This window comes from Argiope bruennichi, chromosome 1 (genome assembly GCF_947563725.1).
Source record: "Argiope bruennichi chromosome 1, qqArgBrue1.1, whole genome shotgun sequence".
NCBI lineage: Eukaryota > Metazoa > Arthropoda > Arachnida > Araneae > Araneidae > Argiope > Argiope bruennichi.
Window position 1 is genome coordinate 16,646,490 of NC_079151.1, and position 15,962 is coordinate 16,662,451.

Sequence of the window (15,962 nt, forward strand, 5' to 3'; positions counted from 1 at the left end):
GTCGAAAATAGGGTTCGCGATCCAGTCTTTTGAGATGAATAGTCTGCAGGTAACTTTATTTACCGGCCCAAGGCCACGGATATGACACTCCTAGCGGGTGTGAATCTTGTATCAAGAGATGAAAGCCACATCCTTCGTTAACCTGTTAACTGCGTTCGACATGTACATATGCCGATCTGAATCTTCATTTCGGTGCAGCTGACGCGTGTACACGTCATTGAAATACAAAATTACCATTCTATATAAAAACTCCAAATTTCAGGAAAATGTAACACAAAGGTCGTTGAGTGGTATGTTTCCTTTATACCAGTAATCTGCTTTATATTAAAAAAAAACAAAAAAACAATTAGATTACATTTTTGGTAAAGATGTTATTTCCCTTACAATGCATTGCAATTTGCAAAGTGAGTTGATTATTTTCCCCAATGTATCATTTATTTCCTGTACTTTATTCAAGTATCGGGATTTCTTTGTGCATTTTATGTATACCAAGCATTTTCCGATAACGATGGCAACAAGATAAATAAAATGCACGTTTTGTGAAGTCACTTAGTCATTTCTGGTTAGTGGGAAAAATGTTGATACTTATAAGCATCAAAAACATTTTTTTTTGGATTTTTTAACTATTGTCGATAGTAACACTGATCAACTAAACACAGCTGCAAAATCTACAAGTCTCTTCGGGGAAACACTTCCCCAACTTTATACTAGCTGCACCTTCAATATTTACATTTGCGTCTTTGGCAATTTCTTTGGCATTTTTTAAAGTTTCCATAACAATACCTTTTCCATCATGAATTGTATTTTTTTATCTAATAAAAATGAAATCTCATTCACTTTATTATGATTTTTTCATAAAATTTATTATGCAACTATTGCGTTGGCCGTGTATACTCGTCATTTCTTGATATGATTACGTAAGCGTGAAGGACATATAAAAATAAATTCCACATTTAACTGTTTAAGGGATCTGATTGTGAAACAGAAACAACTTGGAGAGAACAGGTGCTTGGATTGACAGAGAGAGCAGACCATCAAATTTTCCCCATCCTTCTTTCCCACTCATCTTCGGAATAATTGGAATTGGCGAAACTCGCTGTTGTTAAATGTGTTTGTTTCCGTCATTTAAAAAACAACTCTCTAGATAACATGAATCTCGTATTGGGAACTGTACAATACTGTTCATTTTAGGATTCGGAAACCCTCCGTGTTTTTGCGCATGCCTCAGGAGGCGTTAATTTAGTCAAAAGAGGGGTGAGAGGAAAACTAAAGTTCATTCAGATATTTTTTTATCAATAGAGTGAATACAGATTATTCATGGAATTAGGAGGGGTAATAACTGCTCATCTTTCTGCGTACCACCCTTTAGCAAAGTACAATCGTCGAAAAGTGCTAGTCTTAGTTAATTACGCGCAGTGAGTAAATAAATTCATTTAATCTAGATGATGTGAAAAGTACTAATCTCGCCATCCTGAAACGAACAGTATCTATTTAGATGGCGTTTAATTTTTCCCTGAATTTTGACAATTTTTAAAAATATGCTTTTACTTCATTTTCAACAGCATATGTTTTTACTTCATTTTGAATTTAATTTTCTACAATTTTTTTCATCAAATATTTGATCCCATGACTTTCATCCATTTTTGAAAGTTACATGAAAGTTGAAAGTGTTAAAAAAAAGAGAAAAGAACAGTACTTATGTACATAGGGTAAATATACTCATTTACTTTAGATCATAGTTTTGAATACTTATGTAGTTCAAAACTTGATCTCAATAAATTACATATGAAACTCCCATAAAAAAATTTACAAAGTTACCTAACTTCACTTTTCAAACAATATTCATTTAAAATTCCGCAATGAATGTGAAAACATAACTTCTAACATTTAAGGGTAAACGTTAAGGGTTTCAAACTTTTAATTCTGTAATTTTGTTCGAGATGAAAGGCAAAAGTCTTTGAAGTGAAAAACGTAATTAAGTCAATTATAATAATTAAATTAAAATATCTGTCATGCTAAGTAACTGGGAATTCAGGGACGTTCCGATTACAGGATAAGAAGTGAAAGTGAAAAATTTTCCATAGTAATAAAGAAATATTTCCATCAAATATTATAGAACAAAATATTTATTGTTTAAATTCTTTATGATTATTAACAACTTAAAAAAGTTATAGAGTCGATTTAATGAATCGATTTTCTTTACGAAAAATCGATATCACTGTTTAAAAGAGTGACTACCAAAGCAATGAGACATTAAAGCTTAAAACATTTATCAGACAAAATTATCTTTTTTTACCCATTTAGATAAAAAAAAAAGAGTTACTTTTTTGTGTGCTTAGCGCATATTACCAAATCAAGAGCATCAAGGACTGCAGGCTCACCGACGTACTTTCATTTAATAATCAGCTCTGGTTTCAGGAATGAATTATATTGTTCCGATTTTTAGTATTATAATATAAAAAGATCTGCTATTGTAAAGGTAAGAAAGGATTTTGCTTTATGAATTTCTTATTAAATATGAAAGAATATGATGATCGAAATTCACATTTTTGACAAAATAATTGCTCATAATATTCAACATTGATTTAATTTGAAATCAATGGAGTAGTCAAAAATGGTGCTTTAGGAATTTTTTCTGCAATATGAAAGGATATTATTATAGAAACTCATATTGATTTATTTTGAAATCAGTGGAGTAGTAGTAAAAAAAAAAAAGTGCTCAAGTTTGATACTTGTCATAACTTTTTTTTCTTGTCATAACTTATCTTTAAAAAAGTGGAATAAGAATGTTAATATATTCTTGCCTAAATGTCCTTTGTCAAAACAACTCTGAAAATAACAAATGCTACTCTCTTTCTGAAGTTATTGAAAATGCTTTTTTTTTTGTTATAAAATTTTCGTACTAAACACTTGCAGATTGTTCAAAGTTTTCATGCTTATCTTCGCAACAATATAGTAAATATGTATTTAACCCTTTAATAGCTATATACATTATATGTAATTCGCACTACATTTGCTTCATGTTTTTGATGAATCCTATTTCAGTTATGATTTATATCGGAATGTGGCTTTTTATGAAGTGAAACATATAGTTAGCGTTAGAGTTTCTATAAAATTCATATACAGTAAAAATTGGTCTAACTATATGTCATTATATATATATATATATATATATATATATATATATATATATATATATATATATATATATATATATATATATATATATATATATATATATATATATATATGTGTGTGTGTGTGTGTGTGTGTCATTACAAATGTGCCGTATCATAATTTTGTTGTTTAAAAAATTAAAAACATCTTTAAAAAATTAAATGATGTTAAAATCATTAATAAGTTAAAAAGTACAGTTATACAAAGATTAAAGAAAAGAATATAGCATTTTTTTTTTTTTTTTTGCACTGAATACATTTCTTTCTGTTCGTACGATTTTGGATGTCGTATATTTTCTGTTATGTTTTGACAACTTTTATAGCACGGCATCTTTTATTATTGGTATATTAATCTCCTTTATTATTGGAAACATGACTCAGATTATTATTAAACTCATGACTCAGAATCATATCATCATAAGCATTTTTACTTCACCGGACAAAGAATTATATTTGTACACCTGTAATAAATTAACAAATTTGAATCTGAGAACGCGAATCAAGCTTGGGCAGAAGAGTCCGTAGAGGCGTAACTGCGATTTGCTCATATTAAATCGTCAAATAAATTAGATTTAAAAAAGACTAATGCGCTTTTATATGAGACATTTTGAAAATTATAACAAAAAAAATATTAACAATTTTTTTAATATTAGACAACTAACTCGTTTATTAAGAATAAATTAAAAGTTAAAAGTAATGCTTTTAAGTTGTGTAAGGAAATAAATAACTTTAGAAAAAACTTCAATCATATTCCCAATATAATTAAATTTCAAAAGTTTATATATATATATATATATATATATATATATATATATGTGTGTGTGTGTGTGTGTGTGTGTGTATGTGTGTGTGTGTGTGTGTGTAACGATATTTTAAACTCTTAATTTAATCCAAATTAATTTCCAAAAAAATTAAATTTTTAGCCCATCGTAACTTCATTCTAAAATATTCTCTTATTTCGTGATTCAATTCCACTTTCGGTTAAATTAATTCCTTTGTAAAAATAATGCGCCATCAGTACTACGTATCAAATGAGAGTGATACTTTATTTGCCCTTATCAGAGGTCAAAACATGTATTCCATTGGCGCCTTACCAGAAATCCTATGTTATATAAGACTAGTGATCATTTGTTCATCCCCTTTTGCCTTCTGCTTTTGTGAGGCTTTGCGCCTTCTTGTAAATAATCATGTTTACCTCCCGAGAGAGAATAAAACGAAATTAAAAATACCAAGTCTTTTCACTGCTTCAAACCTGCATTCTAGTTAAACAAAAAATATGTTACATACATATATATATAATTAAAAGATAGTTAGATAAAATTAAACAGAAGATAAAGTTAAAACAATGTTTTATTGAGATAAAAATCATTTTAAAAGACTATATAACCCCTCCCCCTACAATAATTTATATTTTCACTTAAATCTAACTAAGACCAGGCTAGATTTTTTGAAATAAAGGGAAATTTAAGCACAAATTTTTTACGAAATAATTCTAAAAAAGCATAAATTTTAAAAATATAAGTTATTTGCGCAAATGTTTTATTAATTCAGTACTTGCTTTCTATGTAATAAATGCTTCTGCTTTCTCTACTTAGTTATTTTACTATCGAGATATTTATTTGTATATCAAATTTCAAGATATTTCTGATAAATCGTCACAATTTTTCTGAACATTTACATTTTATTTGACTTTTTTTCATTTTAGCAAAAAGAGACTGCAATCGATTTTTCTTTCATTTCCTGATATGCTAGAGTTCTGAGATTTCATATACTCGTGTGCTCTAAATGACAATACACTGTTTCAATAGTTTCAGAAGTAAATTATCTTTATTCAATCCTGATTTCAAGGGTTTAGCTTTACCCTGTATGAATTTGAGATACGAATTAATTTCGAGATTCCATAATATTTATAGTAATGGATTAATTAAAAGTAACTAATAAAAATTAAAACAAAAAATAACTAAAATTAAGTTAAAGTAACACTAAAACAAAATTAAGATAACTGAAATAAAAAAAAATTTCTACTATTCTACAGTCATAAAAGTTCGTTTTAAAAGTTGATCATAAGAAATTGATTATATATATATATATTAATGAAAAAGGAAACATTTATTAATATTAGCACCAAACAATGCTCGTTCGTTGATGTGCGAACTCACAATTATTTATTTTCAATTGATATTCTTGAAAAAATACATTTGTTTCTGTTATACTTAAAAATAAAAGCAATTAATTTAACTTAAAATAGTACGATTCCCTTTTAATTATTGCAAGAATAAATGCCAAAGCTTCTAATATTTAGTTTTGTTCTTTCAAATACAATAGAAAGAAAATTTTTAAATTTTTTAGAAGGAAATTTGTCAATGTCTTCTAAAAATGTAGGTAAAATTTATAAACGAATCCAAGTTTTAAAAATATATGTAAAATTCAAATATTTTCTTTGAAAAAAATCATTTTCTGGGAAAAAACATCACATGAAATTTCAAATAAATCCATTAATTGCAAAAACGTACCTGTCAAAATGAAGCAATCACTTTACACGTTTATTTTTTTCTATGCTGATAGTGTAGGGGGTTTGTGATAACGATAAGAGCTTAAAAATGATAAACATATTATTTTTTACCCTGCCTATCAACCGTGTTTCAGCGTTTCGAAACAGTCACCAAATATTTTAACATTGAAATCGATCATTTTTTACATTGATTTCTTATTGAATACAGGTCAATATCACGATTCTGGAGAAACAAGATAAAACGCATTATAAAAGGTACCTTATTGTTTGATATCGTTTGTCTCGTATTGAGTCTGATTGGCAGAAGGGCAAAAAAAGTTAATTATCTCAAGTTCAAGGTTACTTCATTTACCCCAGATAAAATTCGAAAAAAAAAAAAAAAAAGGAATGATAATTTAAAAATCTTTTGATAGCAACGTTTTATCCCACTTATTATAGATAATAAAATGCAATGAAAAATTGCCCTAAAATACAATAATAAGATACAAAATGAAGGTACATTTAGTCACACGAAAATATACCTTCTTGCTGTGGCCATCGTTATTGTGAAGCTTTAATTCACCTATTATGAACAATCTTTTTATTGCTGATTGTTAGAAATTTAAGAGAAAGGGAAATTACAACCTTGCACTAGTTCCAACCCCTATTAAGCCAAATGATCCATCTATGAACTGAGAAATTATCCTCTTTACAACATATCTCTTACCGGTTCAAATCCAAAAACGTTATAATGCTTACAGAATAACATGGGCAAAGCATTATACATACCACATTGCAGTTACCACCGCCTGGCGAAGCATTGGGAGCTGAATTTAATATCTGCCGCCATGACAGTTGAAGTTGGAATCATGAAAGTCAGGATCGAAACAGCCGCATTCACCGTCTTAGCCCACTCTGTACTGTAGAAAGTACGCCCATCGATGAAGTGAAAGTTACTCGACCTTATAACACCACAATGCCCATTAGGGAATTGAGAATCAACCACTGAAATGACGGCTTTTCATTCAGGGATGCGTGGTGCGTTATACAAGCAGGGTGTTTTACAAATATAATCATAATTTTTAAGGGTAGGTCAGGTATATAGAAACAAAGAATTTTTGTAAAAGAACACGGAAGTATCGCTAATACTTTTATCAGGGCATTAAATAAAAGAAAAAGATACATCGCATAAAATGTGCTACCCAAATTTAATGGAATATAAATTCACAAAATCACAACTACCTGTTATGAACAAGATTACAAGTTGTTCGCAAAAGAGCTTCAGTTTTATTATTTTTAATTTTATTAACATATTATTTTAACGCAACACAAGAACTCTTTTGGCTCAAACCTCAACGCGGAAGTTTTGAGCCGCGGTCAGATGACAAGAATAACACTTCAACTGACAACGTTTCTCCATACTTCCGTACTACACCAGCGGGACACGTAGAATCGACAGCAAGTCATTGAAGAATTCAACTTAGAGGCCAGGATAGCCTGGTTAGTAGGGAGTTGAATTTGCGTCCTTTGGGTTGCGAGTTCGAACCTCGCCGGCCGAAAACTCTCCGTTTGTGTGTGTGTGTGTGGTGGATGGCGCACGTATAAATTTGTCGTGGTCACAAAATTCGCCATGTCGAGAATAATACCACTGGGCGTATTGGATCAGAGGTGATCGGTCTCTGATTCCAGTCTAAATTACGATCTGTGGATGAGTGAATGAAATGCATGAATGAAGTCAGCCTCGTAAAAAGGGTAGTGACGTATGTGTAGGTAAGTCGTACTTTTGACCCTAGATGGCGCTACTGAAGAACAAGAGATGCACCTTTGGCTTAAAAATCACTGACGTTTAAAGGCAGTGGGCTTGTCTATGACAAGTGCCATTAGAAACAACAGATTTCAAAGGATTCAACTTCTTGTTCCACAAATTTGCTTAACTTTCTAATTAGATGGCACATTTTGTTTAGAGCATTTACTGCTATTCTAATTCCCGTAACAAAATAAGGGGTAGTTGAAATAGTGAAGTGTTTCTAAGGGATTTTTTGCATTTTTGGTTATTTAATATTTTTTTTAGTTGCAGATTTAAAACGAAAAATTCAATAATTTGATAAGCGTATTAGACACATCATTGTATCCGGAAGGGTTAATGTTCGAATTGACTCTAGTCTCGCCTGTTGTTCAAACGATTGGGTTGGTTATCCATTAAATTTTTATTCCATTAAACCTGTTTAGAACATTTTGTCAATTTTTATTCCATTAAACCTGTTTAGAACATTTTATCAATTTTTATTCCATTAAACCTGTTTAGAACATTTTGTCAATTTTTATTCCATTAAACCTGTTTAGAACATTTTATCAATTTTTATTCCATTAAACCTGTTTAGAACATTTTATCAATTTTTATTCCATTAAACCTGTTTAGAACATTTTATCAATTTTTATTCCATTAAACCTGTTTAGAACATTTTATCGATTTTTATTCCATTAAACCTGTTTAGAATATTTTATCTGATGCATTCTTTTCTTTTACTTAATTCACTGTGAAAAGACCTCGTTAGAGGACCTTACCTCCATCCCAATATTTTCGATTCCATATTGCAAAAATGAATCTCTTTTGTATGATGATATGATAAAATGCTCAATTTTATCTTATGTTCTTATTCATTGTCTCCATAATATCCTGGTAGAAGTACTATTCCTCCTATAATTATTTGAAGCCCATTCTTTTTTTCTTCAGCTTAAAATGTTCCGTACACACATTTTTAAAAAATATATATATGATTTTTTTAACGAGGCATGAAAAAATATCTAATAATATTCAGCTCAGTACAGTTTTAAAGAATCAAATTTATACCTTTATTTATGAAGCACACACACACATATATATAATAAACTCTTGATTATCTATCTGAAAATGAAATTTAATATGATTAGCAAACAAAATAACAGATTTATATCAGATTTTTTGATGAAAGCATTCGGAAATCAACATGTATTTGTCTTTCCGTGTAGCAAACACAATGGTTTAGAGACTCAGTAAGGTAGATAAATGAAATTTGATGTATGCGGACTCCAAAATGCAGATTAGTATGTTTTTTTGGACCCAATCCGTCAGACAGAAGATCGTAAACCAGCGGAAGTGGTTTCCCAAACCTTTGTCGCATAGTCTCTAATGAGGTTGTTGTCCCCTACCCGTCGCAAAAAATTGTGAACCTAGAAGGTAGAAAATGCCTTGACATAGAAGAGTTACGAAATAAGAAACTTTGGCGGGAATTTAGCATTTTTATTAAATGTATCTATCATCCTTGGCAAGTTTTTTTTTTTCCGATTAATCCTTGTTTTGCGGTTAGTAGTAGTATCAGAAAATCGAATTTTTATCATAGAAACGTTTAGCTCAAACGTTTGAAACCAAAATTTGACACAGAAATAGAACAGAGAGAATAATAATAAAAAAAATACATACCAGATTTGATACATTGCATTTTTGAGTTATCGCGTTTATATGCTTCTGAAAGTACAGAGCGACAGACAGTCAACTTCTTGATGGATTTGGTCCAAAATTTGATAGGTGCCTGCCATACAGACTCTAAACCTGTGTACCGAATTTCATATCCATCTAGCCCTTTTCGTTTTGTATTATCGTGTTAATTTATATTGGAATAGCCGAATATACAGAGTTTCTTTGAATCGATTTTACTCAAAATTGGATTGAAATTTACAAATTTAGTGTGAAAACCGCAAACCATATTTCATTCCTCTAGCTCAATGAGTTTAAACTAATGTATTTGTTACAGACAGATGGATATACATTATTTAAAAATGTGTTTTTCGATTCCAATGAGGTCTAAAACGAAGAGATCTATCAAAATCTCGTGTTCTAATTATTTTAACGATTATAATACTTTCTCTGTACTTCGTACACGAGAAATTAAGTCATATCACTGACTCTCCAACCCGCCTCGAAGACACGCGGATAAAAAACTGAATGACCAGACCCCAGCTACAGCAACACGGATGGGAACCGAGGTTGAGTCCTAAGGTCCATCACCGGCCACGATACAACCCTTCCCTAAAGAAGTACGTCCCGTCATCGATGAGAGAAGCCAGACCCCCACCTTTTCGTATACCCACCAGAGTGGCGAGGACCAACCAGAACGCCGGAAGCTTCTCATCCTCATTTCGAGGTAACCCCCCTGGGGGAATACACGAGAAAGTAAAACAGTATACTTGATTCCCCCCCCCCCCTCTACCACAAAGCTAAACGCAAAAGGCACCATTATGGAAATGCACGACGTGAAAAAGGAACACAATTTCTCTCGTTGTGAATAATAATAATAAAAAAAGCTCTGTGAATATCTTTTACCATAAAATTTTAAAAACTTAGTAAATAGCCTGCTGTTTTAAATCAAAGATAAAGATACAGGAGATGTGGTAAGCACGAGAGTATTATAAAATCCTTATCGTGACAATTTGTCTGTTGAAAATTGCTTCATTGTTGCAAAAATGATGATATATATATATTTTTTAAATCTAGAATGTGAATAAAAGAAAAATACCTGATGTTTTAAATTATTCAGGCTTGCTGCCCTTCTACAGTACAGAAGATTTTTTTAGTCAAGAAAATTCGGGAAAATTCCACATCGCAACGTAAGGAAACTTGAATATTGTATTTGTTTTAAGATTTACGCCAATATTGTAGATATCTGTTAAATTTTGGGCGAAATCAGCCTGCGGTAAGTCTGTCTATCTGTTCATCCATCTATATAGAGGCAAGATAATTTTAAAAGGTAATGAGCTAAATCAACGAAATACTGAGAATGGTTTTGCTTCTTAAATCCTATATTTTTATTTGTATAAACATACTGTATTTTGACCAATCCATTGGAGGTGACTATTTGTTGATCTCTTTGCATTCGAATATGTGACCATGGTAACTACGAAACGCAACAAACTAAATGGTTGAATTCAAAGTATGAGCTTTACTCCAACATTAAAAGCTTGTATTTAACTTTGAACGAAACCCGCCAATGGGTAGGCTGCCTGTTTGTCCGGTAGAGTTTATGTGAATATATAGGCGAGGTACATCTAGGCCCTTGATTAAAATCATAGATATGTATCTGCTTTTCTGTTTATCGATCAACGGGGAATGGTTCAAAATGCATTTCCGATTTTCTTCTTATTTGCAGTACGAAAATAAATATGAAATATATCTAGGGATTGCAATACCGGACTAAAATTTCAATACCGGTATTCGGTATTTTTTAAATCTTAATACCGGGATACCGGTTTTAATACCGGTATTAGAAATTTTAGAAAAAGAAAGAAAACACAGGTGTTTCTTTGTTTTATTTGCCAGTTTTAATAGAGAGTGTAAATATCACAAAAAATAATTTGTAACTTATAAATTATAATAGTATATAATCACAAAAAAGTAAAGAAACATCTTATTTATTTAAATCACAAAAAAAGTGTAAATATCACTATTCAGTCTGTGGTACTATTACAAATGTTTGAAATGTGATCTTAAAAAACATAATGCATCAATTGTACTGTCATTAAGCCTGAAAAGTAATTTTGTGCAAAAATGACCAGCTGTCGAAAACGCTCTTTCGGCATCTACGCTAGTTGGTGGTACTGTTAGCAATGCGCGATATATTTTTTCCAAGTATTTACCTCTAAATCCCTCATCTTCAAATAAATCGATTTCTCGTCGGATGGTTTGGGATATAGCTGATTTCTGCATTGTATTTTTGTTCGTTGATTTTTTTTAAATTTATCGCTAATTCTAATTTTTGTTGAAGAGACAATTCCTTTTCACTATCGAAATTAGTATCATCATAATCTTCGATAACTGAACCGAATTCTTCTGAATGTGGATAGGTTTGTGGGTAAAAAATTTTAAGAAAATTTACTCTAAACTTTACTCTAACTATCAGATTTGAATTGGTTATTTTCTTTTCTTCTTTTTCATTTTCATTTTTAAAACCATTATAATTATGTAAATACCGTAAGACATTTTCTATTTCGGTATGCCTTTCTTCTGTGCGATTTTTCAATGTAATATACAATTCTTCAGATAAGTGATGTGTACTATTCTTTCAGTGACTGCAACGTGAAATTTATTGTTGCATTAGCTGTTAATAAATCAGAATCTCTCCTACATAATGCCTCAATAATCAGTTTTATTGGAAGTAGACCTGATATAGTTCTGGATATTAAGTCGAATTCACTATTTGAAAAATTCATTTACAGGTTTAAGTCGATTATTGCTTTTTGGATTGGATTTCTCAGTTTCAAAAATCGTTCCATCATTAGGAGTAAACTGTTCCAACGTGTTTTAGAATCTAATATTAACATATATTCTGTTTTATTTTCAGTTAGTATATATTTTAATAATATATCCTTTTTATAGGAGAATGTTTAAATATATTAACAATTTTTCGAACTTTATAAATTATAGGAAGCAATTCTTGATAGGTTAATATTTCATCCTCATTAGCAATATCTTCTTCAACAATTACATTGTCTTATCTTCATTGTCAATATCACTCTCACTCTTACTCTTTTCAAAGTTGGAATCCGAAGTTTCTATATCCACAGTATTTGGATTCTTCTGTTCTTTATTTTTTTTTTGGTATAATATATCTATTACTCCTAAATGAATTCCATGTGCATAGCACAACTGCTGATTTGCACCAATCAACTTTCCAACTTTTTTCATAATTATTGCTCCATCAGTCGTTATGGATACAATATTTTCTTTCAGGGATAATCCATGTTTCGCTCATTTAGATTTAAGCAATTAATTATGCCATTAATTAGCTAATTAATTTCGCCCTTAGGGAGACATAAAAACAAAAAAGTGTACTATTTTGCTATGTTCGCGATACTTGAACATATAGTGAAGACAATTTTTAGAATTTCTAGTAAATATCGAAAAACTGGTATTCAAACTTGTGAATACCGATATTACAAAATTGTACAAATGGCTCAAAATACCGGTATTCGGTATCCCGGTATATCGGTATTGCAATCCCTAAATACATCGCATTCGAGACATCATAGTAAGGCTGTTTAAAATTTAAGAAATTAGATTACTGCAGGCCGAAGTTTTCTATCTATTATTATTACATCATTTCTTGAAAAGCATCATTCCGTGTTGCCATTCAGTGTATTACAAAACTGCTTCAATGTGAATTATTTCACCATTGAACATCGCCTGGCTGTTGTTTAAATTTCTGTCTTTCAAACTCGATTGTTTCGTTGTATGCAATGACTCATTATTCATTGTTTACTTATCCTTTCCTAAACATCTAATAAATAACTGTAGCAATAGAAGAAAAATATCACAGAAAATATATAATGCAACATGAAGCATGTATATTTTATTAACGGTTAGCAAAAACATTCATGAACACAATGATGATATTAATTTATCTCCTAAATGTCCAGAAGATTTTCCAGTTCAAAATTACATATCTTCCTCAACATCTTACAAATAACATGAATCATGAAATAAACTAGTAGTAATTGTGAAAACTTTACTGCACTTTCTTAACCACTTGGCTGTGGAATGATGCGCCACGAAAGTCGGGATGCATTTGTCATAAAATCGCCAACGACGTGCTACACACATGAGCAAGTATTGACACAGAAGGTAAAATAAAGTTCATCGACTGACATTGGTGGTGCACAGTTTACAGGAACACAGGTATAAATCTTTTTTCGATTTCTATAAGGTATTGGATGTTTTGTGTTGCCTCGCTGTAGTGAATTATTTTGGCACGCTCACTTGTGAATTACTTGCCACTGCAAGTGGTTAATACTTCACACAGAGGGTGAGTAGTGAATGATCCATTTACAGATGTTTTCTTTAACCTATCATCAGTCTTTTTTTTTATGGAAGTTTGATTCATCCATTCTATAGACCAAAAAAAAATGAATAAAAATTTATCAAAATTCTTACAATATTTATTTATATGTAATAGCATATATCTTTTATTTATTTCGGATTATCAGTGGAGTTTTTGATACTTAACTATTTTTACAATTCATTATATTACCAATTATGATTTCTAAAAAGTTAGGATGCGTGTAAAGGTTAGAATCACAGTATCAGATTCTTGTGCTAGAATCTGTTCATTGATTTATGAAAACGCCACCTCTCTTCCGATTTTCATTTCGAATTCAATTTAATCAACTCCTTTCAATCTCTGCCATTTAAATTTTATTTATCCTTCTTCTTCATTCACGAAGCTAATAAATATAATAATAGGCGATTTTGCGAATTTTTCTCCTTATATTTTGTATGACAAGTTATTTTCAGTTATTCGAAAACACAAACGCTTTTATCAATAGTTGATAAAAGCGTTCGGTTTATTTTCAGTTCGAACCAAATTTAAGCAAATCCTCACTGCATTTTATTCGCCAGTTTTAAGTTCATTGATGTATAATGTCCTATTTATTCATTTAAAAAATAATGAAGAGAGCTATACTAAATGATCACGTGATATGTTTGAACTGAACTGTGTTTATTGACAGGTCTTAAAGACATAAGCGATACAAATATATTTATATACAAGTAACTCAGTATGTTTAACATAATTTGAGTAACAAATCACTAAAATTCAAAGACAGAACGGAATATGCTAACAGAATTTCGAATTTGCATTAATTTTTTTCATTCATTTATATTTTAAATATGATATTTCATTTTTTTTTACTATTTCTATTATTTTCTATTTTTATTTTAGAATTCTACAATGAGTCACCGACAAACCAGTGGAATTATTTAATAACAGCTTTTGTATCTATATTAAAAGCTATCTATACAGACTAAACCATGCCTCCTACAGTATTCAAAAACATCAGCGCCAAGGAAGCCGTATTTTCAGAAACGATCTCAGTTGTACCAGATTTGAGAAACAACCCAAGTATTCTTGTTCCTCCTGTCAGTTATCAACCAACAACTCATGTAACTAACTCTAATACAAAGACACCACTATGTCACCCGATTCTAAATATTTTTTCAAAACTAAGATTCGAGATTGCTTGCTTTTCATTTACTGTTGCTTTGCTTATATCCCAGTCGTCATCTACATCTATGATTTTGGAAAAAACTTGTCTTTCTAAGTATTCCGAGGATATTTGTGGAAATTTAAAGAATTATACAGAAATCAAATCTTCTGTTGAGCAGGCTGCTGTGAATTATCAACTCATCCACACGCTTATACAAACTGTTCCAGCAGTTATAGTATCCTTGTTCATAGGGTCGTGGAGCGATAAGTATGGCAGAAAATTGCCTCTTCAGGTAGCTCTGTTAGGTGCCATAATTGAAGCTGTATTATCTTGTATCTGTGCTTATTATCGGCATTCGAAGGTCGAATATTACTTTATACCTGCTATATTCATGGGATGTATGGGTGGAGGGGCGGCCTTGCTGACCATTGTGTACAGTTACACATCAGAATCGGTTAGACATGAAAAGAGAACCATGAAGAACGCTTTTTTTGAGATAGCAATAGGGTTGGCAAAACCTGTAGGAGTTATGGCAGGAGGCTGGATATACAATTTTTGGGGGTACGTAGCTGTTTTCGCTATTGCAGCATGCGGCTTGTTTTTCTCCTTGTTGTGGTTCACATTCATGATTCCTGAGACTCGCGGACTGGACAACACAGATCCGTGGACAGTGAAAGCAAAACAATTCGTGTCATGCAGGAACGTCACGGAGAGCTTTACTCTAAAAGTCAAACAGGAATCTCAAAGTCGGAAAAAGATTGTATTGCTGATTATATCCATCTGTATTCTGCACATATCTTCCAGTGGTTAGTAAGGTTCGATATTTATGTAAGCCTTTAAGGTTCTGTTACATTTATTATGTTTCAAATTTATTTATGAGCAGTCTTCTGAATTACTTTCATTTCAATTTCTAGTACATTTGCTATTCTGTTAAACAATCTTTAAAAACTGATTAATTTTAAAAGAGTATATTCAATATCAGTCTAATAAAGAGTACTGATTTATTTCTTTTCAAATTATTAAAATGACTTGAAAGAAATTCCAGCTTTAAGCAACTTATGAAAAACACCAGAGTCAACTGAATAGTAATCTTTTGATTAAAATGATTTATCATATATATAAATTGATTGAAAAGTGAATGTTGATTTTCAAGTTTGTTCTATGAAGATATATAAACATAATTATCCTTTTATTATTTTGGTGCATTTTTTAAGAATTTTTAACGCTTTTTATGTACGATTACATACAGCCGTTAAGGTGCTAATGGAATTTTAGTACAA

General features: G+C 30.8%; 1 protein-coding gene across 8 annotated transcripts in view; it reads left to right on the plus strand.

Annotated features, from left to right (window-relative positions):
• LOC129981750 (proton-coupled folate transporter-like) overlaps positions 1-15,962 on the plus strand; it is a 73,492-nt gene that overhangs the window by 50,298 nt on the left and 7,232 nt on the right. For 4 of the 8 annotated variants that reach the window (XM_056092851.1, XM_056093066.1, XM_056092775.1 and 1 more), the window contains one exon: positions 14,418-15,488. In XM_056092851.1, the coding sequence (XP_055948826.1) occupies positions 14,507-15,488 (982 nt within the window). In that variant the 5' untranslated portion in view covers positions 14,418-14,506. Of the gene's footprint in view, positions 1-2,356; positions 2,480-10,198; positions 10,312-10,402; positions 10,452-11,720; positions 13,503-14,417; positions 15,489-15,962 lie in introns of those variants that run through there. The other 4 variants (XM_056093062.1, XM_056092926.1, XM_056093065.1 and 1 more) reach the window with 4 other exon arrangements.